Source organism: Sarcophilus harrisii, chromosome 1, assembly GCF_902635505.1.
Source record: "Sarcophilus harrisii chromosome 1, mSarHar1.11, whole genome shotgun sequence".
Classification (NCBI taxonomy): domain Eukaryota; kingdom Metazoa; phylum Chordata; class Mammalia; order Dasyuromorphia; family Dasyuridae; genus Sarcophilus; species Sarcophilus harrisii.
The window spans coordinates 121313406-121339035 of NC_045426.1; the positions used below are offsets into that span (position 1 = coordinate 121313406).

Consider the following 25630-nt stretch of genomic DNA (forward strand, 5'->3'; position numbering starts at 1 on the left):
ATAAACTTGCCATGCTCTGATTAGGGGGGATAAATGATGCTAAAACCTCTTTGATTTCTTGAAACTCTTACCATAGAGAGTGGCATTAAAAAGGGAAAAAAAAAGTAAACACTAGATCAAGCAGTAGTCTTTGCAAGTCAAGACAATCTAGGTTTTAGTTCCAGCTCTGCCACAAGTTTGCTGTGTAACTATGAACAAGTTATTTTACCTTTGTTGGACTCTATAAAGTAGGGGTATTGGACTACGTGTTCTTTAAGGAACTTTCCAGCAAGAATATTCTATAGTTTAACATTATGTTTCTCTTACAACTCTACAATCTCATGTTCTAAAATTCCTTCCACCCCAACATTTTATATTTGGGAATTTTATGTCCCAAAAGTTCCTTCACACTCTGACATTTTTTCTTTTAATTTTCCTGCCAGCTCTAACATCTTATTTTCTATATTTTATGGTACCTTACAGCTCTGAAATTCAATAAATGAGAGAAAAGTAAAGGAAAAGTAGGCAGATGGATGAACAGATAGAGCAAACATTTATTATATACTTAATGTGAGTTTTGCACTGTGTTGAGTACAAATGTAACAAGCAAGAAAATTCCCACTCTCATGGAGCTTACATTCTAATAGAGGAAAAGTACATTCCTCTAATGGAGAAAGTTGGAAAGGGGAAAAGATTGCCACCAGCAAGGACGTATGGTGTGGTGCTCATTTAGTGAAGCAGAGGTCTGTTCTGGGCAAAAGAAATTATAAGTTCACCAAAAATCATAGCCAGAGTGATTCTAGGGGCAGGTTCCAAAGTTTCCAAGGGGAGAAAGTGAGGATAATGGCCAAAATGAAGATGCCATGATTTGGGTTTGGTAGCCAAGTGATTTTATGTCAGATGGCTTTGACATTCTCAGTTTTAAAGACCCCTCCAGCTTTAAAATTCTAGGATTCTATGATGGATCAGGGTTTTGTTTTGTTTTTTTCTCGCTGTGATTTTTTCATCTCAAAAATTATATTCCAGGTGAGAGGAAAATAGCAGAAATTATGAAATGGGAATAACAATTCTCTCCCTTTTTTTCCAGAAATGTAATGCCCAAGACACTGGAAGGGCAGATAACAATGGAGAAAACACCGAGTTACTTTGTAACCAATGAAGCTCCCAAACGCATCCACTCCATGGCTAAAGATACCAAGCTGATTGTGGTTGTGAGGAACCCTGTGACTCGGGCAATCTCTGATTACACACAGACCCTGTCCAAGAAACCAGAGATCCCGACCTTTGAAGTTCTAGCCTTCAAAAACCGGACCCTGGGGCTGATTGATGCCTCCTGGAGTGCCATCCGCATTGGGATCTATGCCCTGCACCTGGAAAACTGGCTTCAGTATTTTCCCTTGTCTCAGATCCTGTTTGTCAGTGGTGAGAGACTGATTGTGGATCCCGCTGGGGAGATGGCCAAAGTGCAGGATTTCCTCGGACTCAAACGGGTGGTGACTGAGAAACATTTCTACTTCAACAAAACCAAGGGGTTCCCTTGTTTGAAGAAACCAGAGGACAGCAGCGCCCCAAGGTGCTTGGGCAAAAGCAAGGGACGGACTCACCCCAGAATTGATCCAGATGTGATCCACAGACTGCGGAAATTTTACAGACCCTTCAATGTTATGTTTTACCAAATGACAGGTCAAGATTTCCAGTGGGAACAGGAGGAAAGTGACAAATGAGGCCAGAAATTCTGGGGAAAGCAATCTGATAGATAGAGGTGAATCACTGGCTGAGATGTGAAACTCCCCAGCTGGCTTATGGCCACAGCCTGGCACCCAGGCAGTTCCCAATCCGTTGGTCAGGTTGCAGGGTTCCCATCCCTGCTGAGCTAAATCCTTAATGTCCAAGCAGTTAGGAGGTCTTTTATGGGTCTCTCTCTCTCCCTTCAATTCTCCCTCAAATCTGGGATGTTCATTATCCAGTCGAAGGGCTTAGGGAAGGAGTAAGTGGGAGATTGCTTTCAGCACAACCCCCCCCCCCCCAAAGGCAAACTATGTCTGCTTTTCACAGCTGGCACATAATCAACTTGACTCTATCTGAGACCCAGTCCTTTGGTCTTAGCTGGTGAATGTCACTGGCCAGTACAGCATGAGGGTGATCAAGAAGATAATATCCTCCATACACACACATGCACACATCCATTCACACATCCTTAGCAAAAGTCATGGTTAAACAGGGGAGGAATTGAATTTGAAGCACCCCCTTCTCTCACTGGCCAGGATGTCTGATTCATCCTGTGTCTGACAACTTTTTATTCTTCAGATGACCTCATTTCCTTATCCCTTGCACAGGCTTATTTAGCCCCTCCAACTAGGAGTCCCAAAAGGCTCCAGATGGCCATTTATAGGAAAGGATGAGAAAGGGATATGTCTGTGTGGCCCTCAGGAACTCTGATTTTGAGGCTGGGGAGGCAAGTCCAATGTGTCAGAGATCATCAGTTTCCCACTGAAAAGCCTCTTATGTAGCCTCTTCATCTTTGATGTTGGGGTAAAAGAGATGTATCCCTCACTTAGATAGATTGCTCCTCAGGGCCACCTCCTCCCCACCAATTGTAGAAAGCATGAATTGCTTCTAGAGAGCTTTCAGGGTGGAGGACCTCCTCTTCCAGTGGAATGGGGGGTAAGCTTAGCATCACCTCTCATTTAGAAGCAGGGGTCTTCCCAAGCAAACTTGATTGTATTGTTCTACTGGCAAGCAGCAGAGTGGCCTCTCAGCTCTTGCAAGATTCCTGAAGTGGTTGGAAAACTAAGATTGTCCAACCCTCTTTTGATTGGGGATAAGGAAAAAAGCCTATTTCCCCAGGAAGACCAAGTGTTCCATGCTGCTTCTGGATAGGATTCTCTGGATCTCTTGCTTAATCTGTTGCTCAGGGCCAGGAAGCTATAGCCTGTCACCCACAAGGCATGCCCCTTTGCCTCTTCCTTCCCCACTCCTCCAAAGGCCTGGGACATGGGACACATTCATTCTCTGGAACTGGCTATAAGTAGACCCCTGAGAACTTCCAGGTCTTGAAATGATTGGAATTGAAGTAAATGCCACTAGGTAGCTTGGGGAGGGCAAAAAGCCAGTTCTAGCTCGGCCTCCCAGGACAGCTTGCTGCTGCCAGTGGTCCATAGTCGGAGGCAAAAGAGCTAACTTCATTTGTCAGACTTGGAGGGGTGGGCCAGAATAGGAATGTGCACATCAGGTGTGGCTGAATAAAATGTCAGTTCCCATTAGCTTGATTTGATTAAAACACAGCGTTTGACACAAAGCACTTTTCCACAGGCCGACAAAACCAGAAATCGTTCCAGTAAAACTGAAAATATGTAGTGGGGATGAGTTTAATTTTTCTCAGATGTTATTAAAATGTCATTTCTCCCGCTAAATGAAAACTGTGTTGTTATAAAAATGGAATGCAACCTGATTAATGGGTTCTGATAGCATTTCTTTTAGTCTCCCCAGTTTCCAATAAGCATGCATCCACTCTCAAAGCAGGTTGGATAGTCACAGCTGCATTCTCTTTTGGGACCTGACACCTGCTTCACCTGATGGATCTGGATACACAGAAAGCAAGGAGGCTCTTGGGAATACTTTACAGAGCCATGTTCAGGGGAAGGATAGAGTCTGGGACCATGGCTTTCTCTGTCCCAGATAGTTCTGACAAAAAATGGACTTGTGCCTAATTCAGTATATCCAACTGAAACAGCCTTATAAATGAGAATTATTTTTTCAGACAAGAAGGTTCCTATTGAGCTGAAGGCAATAGAAACACCTTTATTACCAAAAAGAAGATATAGATAAGATTTAGGGGAAAATGATATATGTAGTATGTGAATATTTGAAAGAAAAAAAACCACCTTAAATATAACAGGGTCAAGAAGTTTGCACTGTTAGCTGTTCATATGGCCCATTATACAAAACGAATTGTTACTCTTCTTCCCTTTCTTTCTCATACACTACCATTTTCTGCTCTTATGAAATCATCCTCTAATGGAAGAGACCCAAATTAAGTCAGCTTCTGAGATCAAGGGTGTGGTTAAGAGCAAGCTATCTTAGGTTAGCCTACCCTAGAAGCAGAATTGGATTTTCAGGAATCTTTGACTCTTGCCCAGATGATAAATGGGGAACTGGGGGTTCTACATGTAACAGCTATCAAGGAGCTTCTGTTTATACAAAATCCCAGCCCCCTTTTTCTCCCAGCCCTTTTCTTGGAGAATCCTCCAATTGAAACCTGTAGTCTAGAACCTATTTAGGAAAGGGCCCTAAGAGCTAAATTTCCTCATTCTCAAGGGAGGAATACTCTCTATAACATCTTTAACAAGATCCTTTCTTTCAACAAACCTCTGTTTTCTCCTCTGTCAAATGGAAATTTGCATCAAATAATTTCTTAAATTCTAATCCTAAAATGCACCCTAAATTAGTGGTAGGGTCAACTCAGTACCTTCATCACATCTGATACAACTCCCTTCTGTCTACCTGTCTGTCCTATCTAGGAAAACATTGTTTTATAAGACAAGGAAAAATAATGCATTTGCAATCAGGTTTGGAAAAGAGTTCCTGAGGAGATAAACCAGACAGCTTAATATGAGACCTTCCCTTACCTCCTCAGTCTCCTTTCAATGTTGATTTCTACAGAAAGGGTTTTAGGAGAGATTCCATGTTGGATCAGATGTGATAAAGTTGGGATTTTAGATTTGACTCCCAGGGATTAAAACCATGGCCCAAGGTGTTTATAATTTGTATTTCTTCTCCCTTCCTATCCTTCTGAGGATTTCTTTTTTATGTAGGTTATATCCCTATGATCCAGGCGAGAAATAAAGCACTTAGGGACTCAGAAAGGCCTTTCCTAGAGTTTGGAATAAGTGAAAAAAATTCTTATTTTTCCTCTGTGCGTTGAACAGAAAAGGATTTAAAAAAAATAAGATACTTTGGACAAGGGCTAACCATCACCTTTTCAATGGCGGGCAAGGTTCATGGATATAGCTACACTTACCAAATGTCTTGTCCTTGAAAACAGCTCTCAAAAGGGTCTCTCACAGTTCCAGAGAGGCAGAAGAATAGGGAACCATTCTTCAGAAATGTCATAAAGGGAGGAAGAAAGAGATTTATTAATTTTTAAAGCAGCCATTTGGAGACATATTTGAAAGATCCAGATTCCAAAAAGAAATACAAAAATTTATATCGTTAAACCTTGCTTTTTACATTGTTGTCGTTGGTTTTATCTTCCGTGATCCTTTAAAGGGATATGCTGAGCCCAAACTGCCTTTTTAAAAAAAATGGGACACTTGACAAAAGGAATTATTTCCTAGCTAGGTGGGTGTAACTCACCTGCAGGAAGAGAATTGGGTTAATAATTTTTTTCTTTCCTATTTAAATGTCAGCATTGCAACCCACAAGAGATTGAATTTTGTATTTGATTTCAATTAGCAAAGCATAAATTATGTTTAATTTTCTACAAGCTGCGTGGATGATTCACCGTTCTGGAAAGGCTGCTGCCGGGTGGTTCAGGGCTGGGAAATGGAGAATTTAGCCTTCCAAACTATGCTTGCTGCTGACAGTTCTGCCTAATAGGCCTCTTTCTTTCTGTATTGTTCTGTACTGGAAGGAGATGAGCAACTCAAATTTTAAATCTGAACCAGCCAGCTCTAATAAAATATTGTGGCAGCCACATCTCTGGGCTCCATTGATCATTAGCTTCTGCTCATGAACCATGCCTGAAATACAAGCAATCAATAAACCAATCAACATACATTTATGAAATGCAGCATTGTGCTAGGTGCCAGGTATGAAAAGATGAGATGATCTGGTCCCCACCCTCAAGGAGTTTATATTCTGGATGAAGTCTCTGATGATCAGACTCTAGCCTAGGAATTGTTCACCTTTATTTAATTTTTTTGAATTTTGGACCCTTTTGACTGTCTGGTGAAACCCATGAATCTCTTCTCAGAATGTTCTTAAATGCACATGACAAAATACATAGAATTACCCAGGAAATTAATTTTATTGAAATAAAAATTCATTTTCTTACATCCACTTTCAGGAACCACTGGAAGTCTATCCTAAGATTCTAGGTTAAGATTTTCTTCAAAAAGTCTAACACTCTAGATAAAGATTAGTGTCCAATCTGTCACCTGGACAAACAGCCCCTGAGGTGACACTCAGACTTAAAAGTACTCATTTCCCAAATAGTAGGTGAGTCTTGGAGGAAAAAAAAATGAAAGGAGTAATAGCATTGAAATTTGACTGTGCTGCTCTCTGTCAATTCAATTCATTTTACTAGACATATAATAGAAAAACTACTGGAGAGAATGAATGCAGTCAGTGAATCCTGGTTTTTCTCTTCGATGTTTTTGATACTAATATGAGCCTACTATATACAGAACATTGTGCTATGCCCTGAAGGAGTCATAAAGAAGAGTTAGATATGATGACTCCATCATTCAAGGAGTTCACAGTCCAATGGGTTGATAACACACAAACAACTATGTACAAACAAAATAAATTGGAGATAATCAGAGAAAAGGCAGTGAAGAATGTCACTGAAAAACATCTGCTAGGATTGAGATAATTCCAGTTCCTTAATCTGTGTGGTGCTCCTTAGTCCCTAGACATTATTAGCCATGTCTACATTGCAACTGTTCTTGGAAACACAACTTTCATAGGTCGAAGAGATATGAACTTACACTAACAACTCATTTGTAAACCTTCAGACACAATTTAAATGTGATACGTTGTTATTCAAAACAGGATTGGAACTATGAGTTCACTGATATGACTTCTCCGCACTTTATGGTCTTAGAGTTGCTTGAGGCACTTAGAAGTTAAGTGACTTACCCAGAATCATACAGCCAGTACCCATCAGTGGAAGAATTCGAATGGTAGCCTTCCTGAACTCTCTATCCAATGAGACATTCTGCCTCTCTTGTTATTATTAATAATAAATATCAAAATTATCAGGCCCTAGCAGTTTTGAATTTATTATCTAGTTAGGGACTGAAGTTGGGGGTTGGAATACATAATCCTTGAGGTCCCATTTCATTTTATAATTCTGGGATATCTCTCTCTTTTAAAAAAAATCCTTCTTTGGATTCCCTCATGCTTTTTCTACTCTCACATAAACCCTATTACTCTGCTCAGCAGATTCCAAAGAAGCCAGCTACTCATAAAATGATGAATTTTGAACTTCATCTTCCCTGTGAAGCCTCCATTCACTGACCAGTTATTGCTTTCTCCCTCTTGAAATCATTAATTATGTTATGTTGTTTTTCTACACACTCCAACCCCAATTCAATGTAAACTCTTAGAAGGCAGGGACTATCTTGTTTTCATCTTTCTAACCTCAGTCCTTATCATAGTAGGTAAGTGTTTTAATGTATTAGGTACAGAATGAATTTTTTTTAATTAAAAGACCCTATGAAATATAATGGATATATTGTGGAATGTCAGGAAGGCTTGGGTTTGAATCCCACTTCATACAGTGACCAATTATGTGATATTGTGCGATCAAGTCATTTGACCTTTCTCAACCTTAGTTTCCTCATCTATAAAACAGAGGTGAGAATAGCATTTACTTCACAAATCAACAAATCTGATAAAATATGTAAACTGTTTTGTGAACCCAAAAGTTCTATAAAAAAGCGATTATTATTATTGAATTTTAAGGGTCTCTAAAGATCATCTATTCTAATTCTCACTTGATTGTTGACAAAAATAAAGAAATTTAAATGACTTAACAAAGGTCCCATGGCTAAGTGGCTGAGCTAGAATTCAAAGTCAGGTTTTATGACTCTCAAGCTAGGGATTTTATGCTATCCTAACTACATCACCAATCCAAGAAGTCATTCCTATATTTCAAGGACCAGACTCAGATAAAATGTATTGTCTTCTTATTCAATAAAATTGTAAAGTATAGAAATAGAAGGGGATGATGCTCAAGGAAATGGGAGCAGCTTCTCAAGGGCCCAGCAAATGACTCATAACAAAATGTAGCTTGATAATTGGTGTCACTTGAAAAATACAGAATTTCTAGCTTTGCATAATAGATGCCTATACCATATGATATCCTGTACACAAGAGACAAAGCTTGTTAACATGCACCAAAGAAATCAACCAATAACAAAAATAAGTACCATTTATATAGTACTTTTAAAGTTTGTGAAGTGCTATATGAATAATATATCATTTTATCTTCACAACAACACTGGTTAGAAGGTGCTATTTTTATATCTATTTTATAGATAAGGAAACTGAGGCAGACAGATCCAATGACTTGCCTAGGGTCACGTGTCTAGAAAGTATCTGAGACCAAATTTGAATTTTCCTGACTGGACCCCAACATTCCATTCACTCAGCCACCCAGAAGTATTTGTTAAACATTTACTATGTACCAGGTATTGATTTTTTCAATGAGAATATAAAGACAAAAATGAAATAATCATTTCACCTCAAGAATCTAATATTTTATCAAAAGGTATATATTTACTGGAGAGTCTCTAAGTGAAGATTAAGACTATATGCTTGAGCATGGGTGAGAAACAATATCACATACACACACACACAAACTGAGGGCAGCTCTATAGTGCTGTAGCTGCTTCTGGAGCCAGGAGGACCTGAATTCAAATTTGGCCTCAGACATTTACTAGCTCTGTGACCCTGGGCAAATCACTTAATCTCAATTGCCTCCCCACTCCCATCTGGCATCTGAATTGAAAAGAATTCTACTTTCCATGAAATCCTGGAGTATTGATGCTTTAATGGACTTTAGGGATTACCTAATCCAAATATTCTCATTTTATAGATGAGTCTTATAGAGGTAAATATTTTAATAGAGCCACACAGCTTGGAGATGGAAGAACTAAGACCTAGTTTTTCATGCTGCAGGTTCAGGATTCTGTCCATGACACTGGGCAATAAAATGTTTTACTAGTAATCTAAGGTTCCCTCCAGTTTTGACATTCTATAACTCTATAATAATAACCATGAGGATGTTCCTGAAGAGAAGGATGCTGGGTCAGGGTGTTTTGAGTAGTAACCTGAGAAAAACAAATATATGCATATGTATGTACACATATATTTGTTTCTAGAAATATACTTGATGGGGTAGTCAGAATTCTTAGAATTCGACCAAGATAAGACCATTAGGGGAAAAATTAGGAAGCACTAAGGATAGAGTCCTGTGATGATTCAACCAGAGAGTCAGCAGTAGCTCACTCAGTGAACCTTGGCAGATAGCTGGTCGTATCTAATCTGCCCTCCCATCGATAGGTATAAAAAAGTAAGAAGCATGCAGCTCACAGTCTTTGCTATATTGCCCTGGAAGAGTCCAGCGGCAGTACAAATGGCATAGCCTTATTCCTAGCTGAGTTTAGGATGAAAACAGCATTACGGTACAGTGAGCAATAATAGTTAGAGCTGACATTTATGCATCATGTTGAAGTTTACAAAATGTTTTCCTCTGCAACCCTGTGGGGTTGATAGGATAATAATACCTATGGTATTTGATAGGGTTGTTTCAAGATTAAATAAGATAGTGAATCTAAAATGCTTTGTAAACCTTAAAGGACTATATAAATGCTAATAATAGTGTAAGTAAAAAGCAACTTCTTGAAGGAAATAAATCCTGCTATTGAGGTCAGGATGACCTTGGTTTGAGTCTTACCTTTGACATGCTGCCTGTGACTCTGAGCAAGTCCCTTAATTTGCCCCAGGCAACATCCTAAGACTGAAGTACAGAGCAAATACCAATCTCCAATGGTGGAAGGCGTTTCCTCATCTGGATGAATTGAAGAACTCATTTCTTCTCTCTCTTAGTCTATTATTCTTTCCATTAGATTCTGCTGGATTCAACCATTCAGGTGTCTTTTGCCAATAGCAGTAAGTTGTCCACACCAAAGTATACATATGAGGGACATATGATCACCACTAACAACTGTGGATGAAATGGAATGGTAATTATGGCTATGTCTCTGCTGGATAATAAAATGAGATTATGTGGTTGCTCTCTAGCTGGTTAAAATTCAATTGAACACAATTGTTAAGTACCTACTATGTGTAAATCATTGTGCAAGATGCCAAGGTTGTAACTAAGGGGAGAAAGACACCATATCTTCCCTTTAAATATTTGTAGCTGACTAGTTTCATGGCATAAATTAATGGTGTCACATCAATAGAATCAGATGAAAAGGCAAAATGAAAGTCCATCTAATTCAAAGGCTCCATAATCATGGGTTCACTGAGTTATTGGGTTTAGATATACCTGTCATCTACATGGGGTTTGGCTACCTCAGAAGCTCATCTGAGCTTAGGGATAGGTTTCACCTGGTAGAGTGATGTACTGGGATTCTTTTAAATGGGCCTACTTTCAGTACTTCAGAAATCCCATCACTGAAGAGTTCAACCTCAATTCTTTAGTAGATAGTTGCAAACAAAATTTTAGCCCATTGTCATTCCACCCTTCAATTCAACTATGACCTTCTCCACTCTGGGTCAAACTATTTCTCAGGGAATAGAGATATCATTCAAAGATGCGTCCAAACTTAGAATTCCAGCCAGAATCTGAGGTCCTGGAACAAATTTTTATAACTCTGGACCATTTCCATGTAGAATTCTGGAATCCTTTTCCTAAAAAAATTTGCCACCAAAATGCCAGTCTGTTAGACATAAGATTTTGAAAGACAATCCATTTATGGCAGTTAATGTCTGCTGGAGAAATTGCCTATGAACTCCCAGTGATAGAATAGAATTGCAGCTTTCTATGGTGTTTTAAGACCATATGAACAAAAAATTTTGTCCTAATTGAGGCTTCTACCATATTCAGGAAATAAATAATTACAAGAGTGTGAGGTATAGAGGTCTATAACAAAAAAAATAATTCACAGCTATAATACACAGTTATTCTACTTTACCCAATGACTATCATTTCTTAGTTCTCTTCCTTACCTTTCCTTAACTAGGAAATGAAGAGATTCTCAAATTTAGTAATTCATAATCTCTCAGAAGTCACAGGATCTCAACTGGTCAGTCCTCTGCTTTCACAAAGACCTTTTCTGCAAATCATTTTGAGGATTGATTGGTCTCCTGAAAGTTACATTAACATTAATTCCTTTTGTTTTTTCATTAAGAATACTGAAGTTAGAAATTAGGAGTCCTACATTCAAAATCTGTCTCTGATATTACTCATTATAATCGTAGCAAGTCATTTCCAATGTCTAAACCTTAATTTCATTCTTTATAAAATGAAACGATTAAACTAAATGACTTCTAAGGAACTTCTACTCCTAAATCCTGTGATATGAAGATACTATTTTGTCTTCTCATTGACCTTTATCTTGTTCCCTTTGCTTAATCACCCTCCCCTAATATGTGTCAAAGAACTGTCATGGTGCAGACAGAGATTGCTGCAAGGGAAAAGACTTTCACTGAGTCTGAGCTCCAAAGGTTAGAATAAGAGCACCTTGGTCATGTTCATTGTTGAAGGCAATCGGGGAAAACCATAGATCACATGCTTAGTGCTAAAGGGAACTTCAGATATCATTTGGTCCAAATACCTCACTCTGCAGAAGAGGAAATCAAGACCCAGAGAGCAGAAGCAATTTGGCAGAGCTCATACAAGTGGTAAGTAGCAAAGACAGAATATGACCCCAGAATTTCTGACTCCAAAGTGTAACTTTTTTCATCTCACTGAATTTAGAATCAGAACTTGTTTTGGTTATTTCCCAATCTTGAATGATTCTTCATGACCCTATTTGGGTTTTTCTTGGCAAAAATACTGGAATAGTTTGCCATTTCCATCTAGATTTCATTTTACAGATGAGGAAACTGAGGCAAATAGGGTTGAGTGACTTGCTTAGGGTCAGATTGATAGTAAGCTTCTAAGGCCAAATTTGAACTCAAGAAGATGAGTCTTCCTGACATTAGGGCTGGTGCTCTGTTCACTATGACACCATCCAACAGACCTGGCTCTACAACTTACTAGTTGTGTGACATTGCACAAGTTACTTGACATCTCTGTGTTTTGGTGTCCACATCTTTAAGATGGCTACCCTCACAAGGTTGTTGAGATGATAAAATGAGATAGCATATGTGAAAAGGAAACAGTAAGTGAAAAGAAGATTAGAAGAATTAAGAGAACCTAAGAGTTGGATAGGACATCTAGACCAACTCATGCCTGAAGGAGGATTGATCACCAGAGCAACACATGTAAGAAAGATTTGTCTAGCCTTCATGATTTTCAGTGATGTAGATTCATTGATTCCAGGAACAACCTGTTCTGCTTTGAAATAGCCCTAATTATTAGGAAGTTGGAGTGTTTTGTGTGTGTGTGTGTGTGTGTGTGTGTGATATCTAACTTCACCCCCTTGCATACACCATTCATCACTTCTGTAGGAATTCATTCCTCTAAAGCCAAGTCGAATAAATCTAATTCTTCCACACAAAAGTCTTGGATCCAGCTCTCATGTCCCCTTTCCTTCTGACCCACAATTCTTTTTTTCACACTAAAAACCCTTCATCCCCCAATTGATTCTCACATAGCATGATCTCAGTGCTGGCCCTAATTTGGATGCTTTCAGTTTAACAACATTATCAAGAACCAAGATCTCATACTGCCACTTAGCTTAGGGATCATGTACCAGTCATTTCTATGCTCTGTGTTTCAGTTTTCCATTCTCTCAAATAAAGGCACTGGACAGATGGTTTCTATGTTTCCTAAATCTATGAGGATAGATGAAGAAGAACAACAGACACCATGTCATCTATCCCTCATGTTCAAACATTACTGTTATTCAACTATTCCTGGTAGATGAACATAAATTTAGGCTTATTCAGATATAGTACTTTATAGTATTTTTTTCATCTTCAGATTGTGGTGATGATTAGGGACCTAAAAGATATAGCATGTCTAGCCCTCTCCAGCCATTCTCTCAATGCCCACATTTAATAATGATGGATCTAAATCAAGGCACTTCCAGCATTAATGTTCAGAATTTTTATTCCATTATTAAGGAAATGGCAAAATCATGCTAAGCAGAGAAATGCACTGATGGCATTGCTGTTATTACTAATACTGTTGTGTCAGTATATATTTTTTTTAAAAAATATATTTTAATTTTATATTATGCATTTTCCCAATGTATCTTCCTCCCCTTCACCCTGACTCAAAGAGGAAGAACAATAGTGTTATAAAATAATCCACAATGAAATCTTATAGTATATGTGGTTTTTCAAACCAATCAATAGCCCTTGCCTTGGCAAAGAAGGAAAGGAGATATATTCCCGGATCTCTTCAGAGTCAGGCTTGGTCATTATGCTTACCAAGTTCCAAGTTTTTCTTTTTCTTTTTTATTAATCTTTCATTTAAACTGTTGTAATCATTGTGCATATTGTTTTCTTAGTTTTACTAATTGTACTATGCATCAATTCATATAAACCTTCCTATGCTTCCCTGCAATCTTCATAATCTCCATTCCTTAAACTGCAGTTATAGTTTATTTTCATTTACATAATGCAATCCATTTGTACTATTACCCACTCAATAATTATCTTTGCTATTTCTAGTTTTTTGCTATTATAGAAAAGTGCTGTTTTTAAATATTTTGATGGAGCTAGAACTTTTCTTTACATTTTTGACCTTCTTGTCTGCTACCTAGCTGTGGGGTAAGAGTAAGACATTTTTTGGTCACTTTCTTCAGATCTTTCCACATTTTATTCCAGAATGGCTGGACCAAACCACAGTTCCACTAATCATATTCTATTAAAAAAAAGATTCCCAGAAGATATGAATCTGTAGGTAAAATCCCACATGAAAGAGAACAAAATCTTTGGTAACCCACTCATGTGAGAGACACCCATCCCTTCCTACCAATATAAGGTTTCCTGGTGCCTATTCTCCCCCAGCAAAGGAAGTCTTCTTCAGAAATAGGAAACCAGGGGTGAGTTCAATTGATTGAGATAAATTTTAATAGACTGAATCTGGATCTGCTAAGGTTAGATAACTGTACAATGCACTGAAGATATAAAGATGAAACATGACAGTATATCCTGAAGGAGCTTACAATCTATGGAGAAATTCAATATGAATAAGTATCCTATAAGGGGTATTAAGAGAAACAAAGTAGACAATCCTGAAAAAAAATTCTGAAGAAAAAATATTAACATATGAAAGGTAATTTTAATTTTCAGATATGTTAATGTGTGTGTATATATATGTCTCTCTGTCTCTCTGTCTCTGTCTCTCTCTCTCTCTCTCTCTCTCTCTCTCTCTCTCTCTTTCTCTCTCTCTCTCTCTCTGTATGTGTGTGTGTGTGTATGTGTATAAAATTAGGGGACCTGAATTCAAAACCCAACTTTTAAAATACTATCTATATGACTTCAAGGATTCCACTTACTCTCACTGAGCCTCATTCTTTCTCTGTTAAATGAAGGAATTGAAGATCCTATGAGGTAATACATAATCTGGACCTTGAAGGAAGAGCAGGATTTTGTCAAGATGTTATAGTTCCTGTTGCCATTGTGAAAAGACACTATAAATGGATGAGAACACATTCTAGTCTCAGGGATGGCTTGTGGAGATGTACAGAAGTGGAAATAGCATCACTGTTATAGGGAGAAGTTATTATCTAATTTTGGCTATAATGTTGAGTATGGGGAGTAAAGGGGAAAGAATGCAAAATGCAAAAAATGCAAAAGAAGAAATCCAATGCATGAAGTTACACTGTATTGCTCTTTCTCAACCTTTAATTCTGAATCAAGGTCAATATTATCATTTCCTTAAGGAGAGCTTCTCCTTTGAGAAGTCAGACACATATGAAGAGCCAGTTTTTCCATTTCTCACATATAATATGATAATATTCATACTGATATATTGACTTAAAGTTGGCAAAACATTTTACCCATATTATCCAATTTGATCACATGACTCAAAATATCTAATAAAGATTTTTCTTTTCTTTGTATAATGTCTTGAGGACCTATGTTTTTGTCACCAGTTTCTTTCCAAGAAATCCTGGGCATTATTAAAATCCCCAATAAATGATCAAAATGAATGTTTTTCCTCTCTCTGACTCTCTCTGTCTTTGCCTCTGTCTCTTTTTTTTCTCTCTTTCTCCCTTTCTGTTTCTCTGTCTCTTTCTCTGAATATTTAAGTATGGGAAAAGAAAAAAGTGATAATTAGTAAAGCCTTTGGTTTCTCTGGTAGCACTGGAGGTGACCACAGCAGATTCTATGGGGCCCTCAGAGAAACATTACTGAGCCCACGTACAGCATAGAGATGGAAAGACATTCCTTTTTCTGTCACTTAAGAAGAAAACTGGCCCCATTTTGCTCACTGTGCAGCAACCTCTGAGGGGGCCAAGGGAGAAGCCCTACTCCCCAAGAATGCCTAGGGAGAAGGCTTTGGAAATGAAAGCTTTCATCATCTTTGGCATTTGTGAGCCTCCTGTCGGGGATCGAGCCACCTCTCAGAGAGGAAGAAAAAAAAGAAATGCAATGGGCATTGTTTATGCCACAGGCAGCATGGCAAAAGGATACTGTCTAATGTTCTAAAGTATCATATATCCAGGTGTAAAATCAGCCACTCTCTTCTGCTTCTTTTTCTTTTTCTGTTTGTTTTCAAATAGGGATGGTGCCAGTCATTCCACAACAGGGCTTTTGGACTCATTGTTGGCCTGCCATTTACCTCTCAATGACCTTACCTTTCTGACTTTTGGTTTCTTCATCTGTGAAATTATGGGATTGTACTAGGGGATCTCAAATGTTCCTTCTGGATTTAATATTCCATTTTTTATAGGCCAAGGTCCCTTTTAGCTCAAACATTCTATATACAGTGTTCCAAGGTCCCAGATCTTACATTCATCCTACATTTATTAAGTGTTTACCATGTGCAATAAATTCTATTAGGCATTGGGGATATAGCATACAACATAGGACCCATACTTGTCCTTTCATTTTCTCCTTCTTCCCTCTCTTCTTCTTTCCCTTTCTCCCTCTCTCCCTCCCTTCCTTCATTACTTCCTTATTTCCTCCCCCTCTCTCTCCCTTCCTCTTTTCCTCCCTTCCTCCCTCCCTTTCTTTCTTCCTCTTTTCCTCTCTCCCTTCCTCCCTCCCTTTTATCCTTCCTTCTTATCCTTCTTTCCTCCCTTCTTTCCTCTCTTTCTCCCTCCCTCCCTCCTTCCTTTCTTCCTTTTCCCTATCTTTTTACCTTCCTTCATTCCCTACCTCTTTTTATGTCTTTTCATTCTTCTTCCCTCTTTTTCCTTTCTTCCTCTCTCTTTCTTTACCCATTTTACCCAGTGACTGGCATAGAGTAGGTGCTATATTATATTATATTAAAGCATATTGCCTTCACCAGTCTTAAAATGGCAGCTTCTCTGGTGCTGAGTGAGCAGACCTGCAATGACCTCAGAGGCAGCTAGGTGACTTAATAGATAGGATACTAAGTTGGAGTGAGCAAAACCCTAGTTCAAATTTGACCTTAGACAGTAACTAGCAAATATCTTGGGCAAGTCAATTAATTTCTGTTTGTCTTAATCTACTGGAGAAGGAAATGGCAAACCACTCCAATATCTTTGCCAAGAAAACCCCAAATGAGTGATTTCTCATACACAATGAATGACTGAATTACCATGATAAATCCTCAAATCATTAAAGTGGGTAGTAGGGTATGTTAAAGGCTACTCATTAGGAGCTAGTCCCTGAAGGCCATGGAAAGCAGTTACTATTCATTCAGAAATGGCTTCACTATATCTAAAAGAGGAAAGGTTTGCCTTTTTCCTATGGTTGAGCAGGTGTATAGGTGATTGGAAATATGATTAACTCATAATAATGTCTCAATCACAAATTTTGTGACATATAACAAACATTAAGTATCTACCATATACACATTCCTGTCCTAGGAGTGAATAAAATATTCTCTTTGTCTTCAAGGAGGCTATAGTCTAGAGAAAAGTCATAGACATCGATGAATATAATACAAATGAAAAGATAGAATACAAATAGGAAACAAACTATTATAGTATATAGAGGGAGGGAGGAAGAAAGGAAGAAAGAAGGGAGGGAAGGAGGGAGGAAGGATTAAAGGAACATGAAATCAGATAAAGAAGAAAAACACTTCTAGGCAGGTGACCAGGAAAAAGTTCATGGAGGAGAAGCCAGTTAAACTGCCTTGAACTCTAGATAGCTTTGTTGAATATGGTCTAGAATCCTAAAACTGGAAAGAAACAGAGGCAAAAGAATAGCCCATTAGTGGAGACTGAATTTAAATCAAACATGCTCTGTTCGCTTTTCTTTTTCTTCTGTTTTATTTTCTCTCAGGGTTTTTCCCTTTTGTTCTGATTTTTCTCTCCCAACATGGTTCATAAATGTGTATTTTAAAAATTAGTATAAATTTATAACCAGAAATTTTTTTTTTAAAAAGAACAATTAGGAGCAATAGACATCTTATCTTTTCTTCATGTTATTCAGATTTCACAACTTCATTTAGTCTCTTCTAGCATTTTTTTTCTCCCTAGTCAAGAAAATATGGCTAAGCTACAACAATAAAAAAAAAACTCTTTCTATAATTTACTGTTATTTTTATGTGATGAGATAAATAGAATCCATGACATATGAAAATGGTTTGAAGAAGGTGGGCAAGTATGTTCCATAGGAGACAAGGCTTAATCTGCTCCCTTAATACTACAAAGTCTATGCCTCTGAAACTTGGACAGTATATTAGTGACATGCCAGGAAATTGAATTTTTTCCATTTCAGTTGTCTTAGGAAGATTATGAAGATCACCTGGGCAGGATAAGTTATCAGAAACTGAGGTCCTTTCTTGAACTAAAGTGCCAAGCATTCCAATTATACTATAGAGAGCACAACTCTGTTGGGCTAGTCACATTGTTTGAATGCCAAATGGATGATTGTCAAAAAAAATTATGGAGAACTTATACAGGACAAACATTCACAAGACACTCTCAAGATTTTTCTTTCTTAAGAACTCTAGAATCAATTCTGTGACAGGGGAGACACTGACACAGGACCACCCATCATGGCTTGCCCTCATCAGAGAAGGTACTATGCTCTATGAGCAGAGCAGAATAGAATTAGCTCAGTAGAAATTCAAGATGCACAGAGAGTTGACCTCAAATGTCCATGGGGACTATTTGTGTCCTACCTGTGACAGAGCGTTCCAAGCTCTTCTTGCTCTGATCATCTCCAGTTGGACACTCTGTAACTTGACTCAATGTAATGATGTCATTTTTGTCTTCTTTAAGAATGAAGGATAACTAATCAACCAACCAAGTCTACCCAAGTCCCTTTCCACCTTACTACAATGCATTAGAACAAGTGTAAGAATTCTTTTCAAATATTTCTTCTCAATTTGGATATTATTTATTTAAATATATGGCATAAGGGCATGATATATCTATTAATAAATTAGGACTGTCTCATGCAAGGGGAATTAGATTTCTTCATCTTGACTTCAGAGGGTAGACCCAGAAGCAATGGACCAAAGTTGAATAAAGTGAAATTTTTACTTAATGTGAGTGATTATTTTTCCACAATTTCCAAAAATAGAACAGTTGCCTTGGGAAATGGTAAATTTCCCTTCATTAGAGGTCTTCAAGCTGAGGCTGTATGAATATTTTTCTTGGTTATTATAGGAAGAGATTTGACTAGATGGCTTCTCTGGTCCCTTTGCAAAGGAAGATTCTATATTGTTCATAGAATTGTATTTTGACTTGAAAAATTCTTGGGGCTAACCCTGTGAAAAGTTCTAAATTTATACATTAAAAAAATAAAAAAGAAACGAGCCAAGAGAAGTCATTGGTCATGGCACTAAGGGAGTAGTGGAGTCAGGATTCAAAACCAGGACTCCTGGCTCCAAATGTAATGTTCTAACTTGGGAATGATTCTGTTTGTGTGCTCTTATATGGGCATGGAGAACACCTTATTGCCATTTCCCCTTCAAGAATTTTACAGAATAAAAAAATGGTGCTGCTGCTGCTGCTATTCTGTGAGTTCCTGAAGGACCATTTTCCAAAAATAGTGACTGACCATTCTCCATCTCTATTTTGATTAGAGAGGAAATGACTTCAACTGTTGCAAGAGAGACATAATTGAGAATCAACAATAACCTTTAATTTTCTGTAGAATTTTTCTATTTCCAAAATAGTAATATATCCATAATGTAATTTGGTCCCCACAGAAGCTATATGAAAGAGGTAAGCAGGAAATTATTATCCCCATTTGATACATGAGATAACCAATGGCTAGAAGGAAAAAGACTTGCCTAAAATCCCAGAGCTATCAAGTGTCAGAGCCAAGATTAGAACTTGAGCCCCTCACATGTTTCCATGAAGTGCAGGAATATATCAATTAAATCACACTGTCCACCTCAAGGTTATAGTTAAAAAATTCCTGGTTTGGGATTCAAAAACAGCAGAGATCAGAGCAAAAAGAAATCAAACTAGATTTAAACAGCCTATGAAGATTTCAGTCCCAATTTTTCTACTACTTTGTGCAATCTGGAGCAAATTATTCAATCTCCCCAAGCCTCAATTTCCTCCTCTGTTAATAATTTCAAATATTGACATATGATCTTAAAGGAAGCTGGGGACCTGTCTTTCCCAGAGGCCTATAAATATGTGGAAGAATATATTTTAGGTGGTTTGGCATGGGCAGCAGCTGGCCTAAAGGCAGGGATGAATGCCATTCTGGCTCTCCCCTTCAGGTTATTTCATTAGAGGCTAGAGGATAAAAAGGAATAGCAGGAGCCTCAAGCTATGAAGGCAGATAAGAATTCATTCCCACACTGGTCATTAACAGACAATTCCAAGCTCAGATCTCAGGGTCCACTAGCTTCTATAAATTCATTTCAGATTCTCCATTTTTTCTTACAGCTCAGAGCTTGACCAAGCAGGAGAGAAGGAGAGGTGGGCTAATGTGTTGTAATGAATATTTCTACAAGCTCATTAAGGAAAGATGCATCGGGCCTAATGAGGAAACAATTTTCTTCTCTACTCCCACAGCTAAGGTTAAGAGCTCCCAAGGTCAAAGCCAGCACATCCCTGAGCAAGTCTCTTGCAACTTTCACTTGGGGCTGATTAAGGCTAATTTACTGCATAATAAAATTGGGGTGAGGAAGGAGGAGGGAAAAGGAGGTGGGTTCTAAGAGAAGAAATTATAATAATGAGACAGATAAAAGATATTTATTTATTTATTGAGCACACACTTTTCCCTCCATTTTGGGAAAGCTATTTCACAGTACAGTTGTATTGTGGAGTCTGATAAAACCATTGAGAAATTTTTATCCACAAAATTAAGAAGTAGTGAACTATAAAATTGCTAATTATTTTCTAGTAAATTTACTTTTAAATAACTTTAGACATCAATTACAGGCACCATTAACCACCATTAACCACTGGGTGTATTTACCAAACAAGGAGAGAATACTTATGATTTTTATCCAGTCATTTGGGGGTGTGATCTCTCAAGTGGCACCCCATTTTATAATTCTTCTCTCCCTATCATAGGATCACAGAATCTTGAAGCTAGAAGGAACTTTAAAGGTTACCTCATTTAACTTTCAACTTGATGTAGGAATCTCTTAATTAGCATTCCTGGCAGATGGTCTTTTGTCTGCTGTTTCGATATTCTTGAATGATGGTGAACTCACTACCTATTGAGGCAATCCTTTTCTCATTATTGAAAAGGTACATTAGAAAGTTGAGCAAAAATCTAGTTTCCTGTAACTTTCACTCATTGATCCTGATTATGTCCTCAGGGGCCACGTGGGCAAAGTTTTCCCTCTGCCACTTGATAGCCCATCAAATATTTCTCTCTAAGAGGCATGGAAAGTCTTACTAGAAGTGACAAATAGCAATAGAGCTTTACTTTTTAAGGGTCATTGCCTAGAATCCTAGGCATTTGAAATGAAGGAAAAGTTGGGAGAAGGCATTTACCATCATGTGCTCAGTTCTTGCTTCCATTTTTGGCCCTGTGATCTGCCTGTTGATCTCAGAGCGGAGGAGAAATCTAGGCTGCTTTGATGATCTGAGAGCAGGCACTATATTTTTAGACAATCAAACAAAGTACCTTTAATAATGTGCCATTTTCACCTGCAGAGATCATTAAAAGCTTCTAAAGCTGCCATAAATAAATGCAAAATGAAATTGTATCTTCACTGGTTGCTTGAGCACAGGAGTGGGTATATGCAGACTATTAGAGACAGCAGGAGTTTGGAGAAGGGGGGCAGTCCTAAGAAGAAATAAATTCTGTGATAGTCCTTTAGTTTTATATACCACCTCAGCAGCCCCTGTATTCTAAGGAATCAGTGAGAGAATGTGGGTGTGAGTGTAATTTCCACTGGAAACTATCACACATGATCTTAGAATTTGCTCTACAAGCAAGTTAAGAGATCAATTGATCTTCCCTCTTCCTGAGACCCAGATAAGTTTTGTTTTGCTCAAGGCCACAGAGGTAAAAAGTGACAAAGACATTGTTTGAATCCCAATCTTCTGGTTCTGAATAAAGCACACTTCTTACTAACCCACATCTGCAATAGAAGGCAAGAGAGTGGAGCTGGGGGCTGGAGATTCAAGCCACATTATTATAATGATAGCAAATGGAAATTATCTGATCCTAGAGTGTTAGAGTTCAAAGAGACTTTATTTAGTGGTCACAAATTCAAATTTGTTATATAGAAAAGAATACTGAGAAATACACATATGAAATAACTTGTTTAGTCTTACAACTAAGTAATTGAACTGGGCTGTACTTTAAAAGTCTCAGGCATACAAAGCTATGGGCTAAAAATATCAAAGTAGAATGTTTGTCTACTATCTAAGCACAGCATGAAATTAGGTTGGGTGGGGGTGGGGAGATTTTGATATATTTATCTAGAGTGCAAAATTAACTAGTGATGGTGCAGGTTTTATCTGTCTCTCTGGTCAGTTTTCTATTTTACATGTGTTTAATTCATTCTGAATCTGTCATATCTGTCCATGAATACTCATTTTAATATTAAAACTATTCTAAAGAGTGTGGAAATTACCAAAATTAGATTCGAGATATTTCTTGCTAGATGTTCATATGATATGTCCCCAACATGTTAGACTAGAAGAGCAAATATTGTCATCTAATTAACACTTTTATAGGGGTGTAAAAGTGTGTGGTCTGCTGTAGAAAATCATCTGTAAAAACCAGCTTGTTCTTTAACCATATTTTCATTTAGCATATTTTTATAGCTATTCTAGGGATGAGAAATGAAGTATATTACATCCTAGTTTTTGGTGTTTTCTTGTATACTTAATTTTTGTTGTTGTTAGAGATGCTTTCAGTATCTAATTTTCTATTTTTTTAAATATTTCCCTCTGAGATACTTTGAAAATTGATTCCTAATTGAGTACTAAATTGATTGCCTTCAGAATTGTCATCCCCAGCATTCTCTGTATTTGGTCAGGTTCATCCCACCTTTAAAAAACAAATACAAAACACTCCTCTGCTTAAATTCTGTTTTCATTTCCTTACAGAAAGTGCTAACTTGGCAGAGTCCAAATATAGTGTCTCTTATCATCACCAATGATAATAGCTATACAAACTTCAATTGATCTGTTTCATTTTTCATCTGTTTGTTGCCTTCTTCCATTTTCATGTATAAAAATGCATGTAAGATAATGTAACTTGGCTGAATCTCCCAACAAATTCTTTGCAGACTTTTCTCCTCAAAATGTCCTTGCTTTCTCCCGCCTTCTAAGAATATCATTCACGTTTTTATGGTCACACAATTTATTTAAAAGTATAAAGAAAAATATAATTCTACCATTTTGTTATTTATTGACTTTTCAATAACATTTGACTGAATATACTAGAATGTAGCTTTGAAAGGTTTTTTTTTTTAATACAGTTTGTCTCCCATATGTACATATACAAGATCCTAAAGCAGGTATAACTCTAAAGATGATTTTTACTCATCAATCCATGAAGTTTCAATATCGAGTGATTTATTAAAAAGGAAAATATAGTTACCTAAGGTGTTCACCATGGTCAGGGAGAATTTCCTGAACAGAATGCAAATAAATAATGATTATCTAAACTGGACTTATCCAAATGTTTCTGTTGACCAAAAATAAATTGCATGTATTGAACCAAACTACCAAACTTTTCAAACACTCCTGAGTCAAAGTCACAGCAATTAAGAAGAGATGGGTCTCACCATTCATGCTGGTGACTAAATAGAGAAAACTGCACCTTGCTCAGACCATGGCACAGCTAGATGGGCAGCACTTTGGATTATATAGTGACAGTTTTATCTTGGATACACACAACAAATATACTATAGAGTAGACCCAAAAACAGGACAAAAAGATCAGACTAGATCAGTGAAATCTGGGAAACTGCAATGATGTTTTTAATTATCTCAAGGTATCTGTTAATACACAAGGTCATCAACTTAACACCAATATTGTCATTGCTAAACTTAGTACTATAATCTTAGTGTAGTTTAAAATTACTAAATCTTAACACTGAATTCTTTGGGGACATCTGTGTAAATGGAATATAGACTTAAAGCAGGAAGGGACCTTAGAACCATCTAATCCTCCTATATTTTTGCTTTATTGCAATAGTGGGACTAAATGACTATCCCAAGGTCCTAGAATTCTTAAATGGTCAAGGTAGGATTTGAATTCGGGTCTTCTTACTTTAAATCTAGTATGTTTTCTGCTGTATCACACTGAATCAAAGTACATTATGATTCTCTTCAATGAATCAAAATGAAAAATCACACATGGGGGAAAGGGTGGATATGAAGAGCTATAACATATTATTAAAGAGGACTTAAGCCAGAGAAGTAGTGTAAAAGACATTCTCTAGAATATGAATGATGGAAAAGTAAATATAAGATACTCTCATATAGTATTATTAATGACAATATTCATATTAATCAGATGGGTTCATGCAGCCATATACACTTTAGGACAACTAAAAATATTATTCTATGTATTAAGAATATAAGGGAAGAGATGAATAGCAGGTTTTGTGAACTGGTACCTCTTGAGAGTAAAAGAACTGGTAAAAAGAATCTGCAAAATCTTGATTAAATCTCCTAACCTCCATGCTAGCTTTTCCAATTATTATTTTTAAATAGTCTCTTTTTCCAAATAAATGCAAAGATAGTTTTCAACATTCACTTTTGCAAAATCTTATGTTTCAACTTTTTCTTCTTCGGTCTCCCTTCCCTCTTCCAAGATTAGGAGGCAATCTGGTATAGGCTAAAGATGTGCAATTCTTTTAAATATGTTTTTATATTCATCACACTGAACACACACAAATCAAATCAAAAGGGGAAAAAACAGCAGAAAGGAAAAAAATAAGTAAACATCAACAAAAAGGTGAAAATACTGTGCTTTGAACCACATTCAGTATCCGTAGTTCTCTCTAGATACAAGTGGCGCTTTCCAACACAATTCTATTAGAATTGTTTTCAATCACCTCATTGTTGGAAAGAACCAAATCCATTACATTCTTGCTACTGTGTACAATATTCTTTTGGTTCTGCTCACTTAACTTAGAATCAGTGCATTTAAGTCTTTCCAGGCTTTTCTGAAATCAGCCTTATAATCATTTCTTGTAGAACAATAATATTCATTTGCTCTCCAACCATATATTGAATTGGATGTCCTATAAACATCTTAAACTATACATGTCCATAAATGGTTCACTATCTTTCCCCAAAACTTTCTTCTCTTCTTAGCATCTTGACTACTGTTGAGATACTACCACCGTTTCCCTTTTTGTTTTGATTTTTCTTTCACAACATGATTAATATGAAAATATGTTTTAAATGATATATATGCATAACCTATACCAGATTGCTTGGTGTCTTGGGAAGGAATGTGGTTATGGAGAAAAACATTGTAACTCAAAGTTTTGTAAAAATGAATAATGAAAATTATTTTTATATATATCTGGAAAAATAAAATGCTATTGAAATAAAAAAATAGAATACCATCATTCTCCAAGTCACTCAAGCTCATAACTATCTGTAATTAGCCACTCTTACCTTTTCTCAAATACATTCATTAACAAGTCCTGTTGATTCTGCCTTTACAACATCTCTCACATTTGTTCCCTTGTCTATCCTGTCATTGCTGCCACCCTGGCCCAGGTGCTAAAGCCATCATGTCTAGACAACTGCATTAGCCTTTGGTTTGTTTTCCTCATCAGACAGTCCATACTCCACTCAGTTATCAAGATGATCTTCCTAAAATGCAGGTTGCCCTTCCCCCATCTTCCCCACCTTCACACTTCAACTCCAGTGACTCCCTAATATCTCCAGGATCAAATATAAAATCTTCTATATGGTTTTTAAAGCCATTCATAATTTGACTTCTTCCAGCATTTCAATCATCTCATTGCTTTTCTTCAATTGCTTTTCATTATTCTATAATCCCTTGAATCCTTATGCTCCTTATATAAGACACGAATAGCTACATTCTCACTTTCTGTCCCAACATGCCTGGAATACTCTCCCTCCTTATCTCTCACCTCCTAGCTTCCATAGCTTCCTTCAAGTCTCAGCTGAATTCCTACTTTTTTCAAGAAGCCCCTTAATACTAGTGTCTCACCTCTGAGAGAATTTCAA

The 25630-nt window shown here is 37.3% G+C and overlaps 1 protein-coding gene across 1 annotated transcript in view; it reads left to right on the plus strand.

Annotated features, from left to right (window-relative positions):
* The window catches only part of HS3ST4 (heparan sulfate-glucosamine 3-sulfotransferase 4), a 450001-nt gene extending 443535 nt beyond the window's left edge, over positions 1-6466 (plus strand). The window contains exon 2 of the mRNA XM_003762114.3: positions 1067-6466. Coding sequence (XP_003762162.3) covers positions 1067-1703 — 637 coding nt within the window. The 3' untranslated portion in view covers positions 1704-6466. The remainder of the gene's footprint in view (positions 1-1066) is intronic.
* The last annotated feature ends 19164 nt before the right edge of the window (positions 6467-25630 follow it).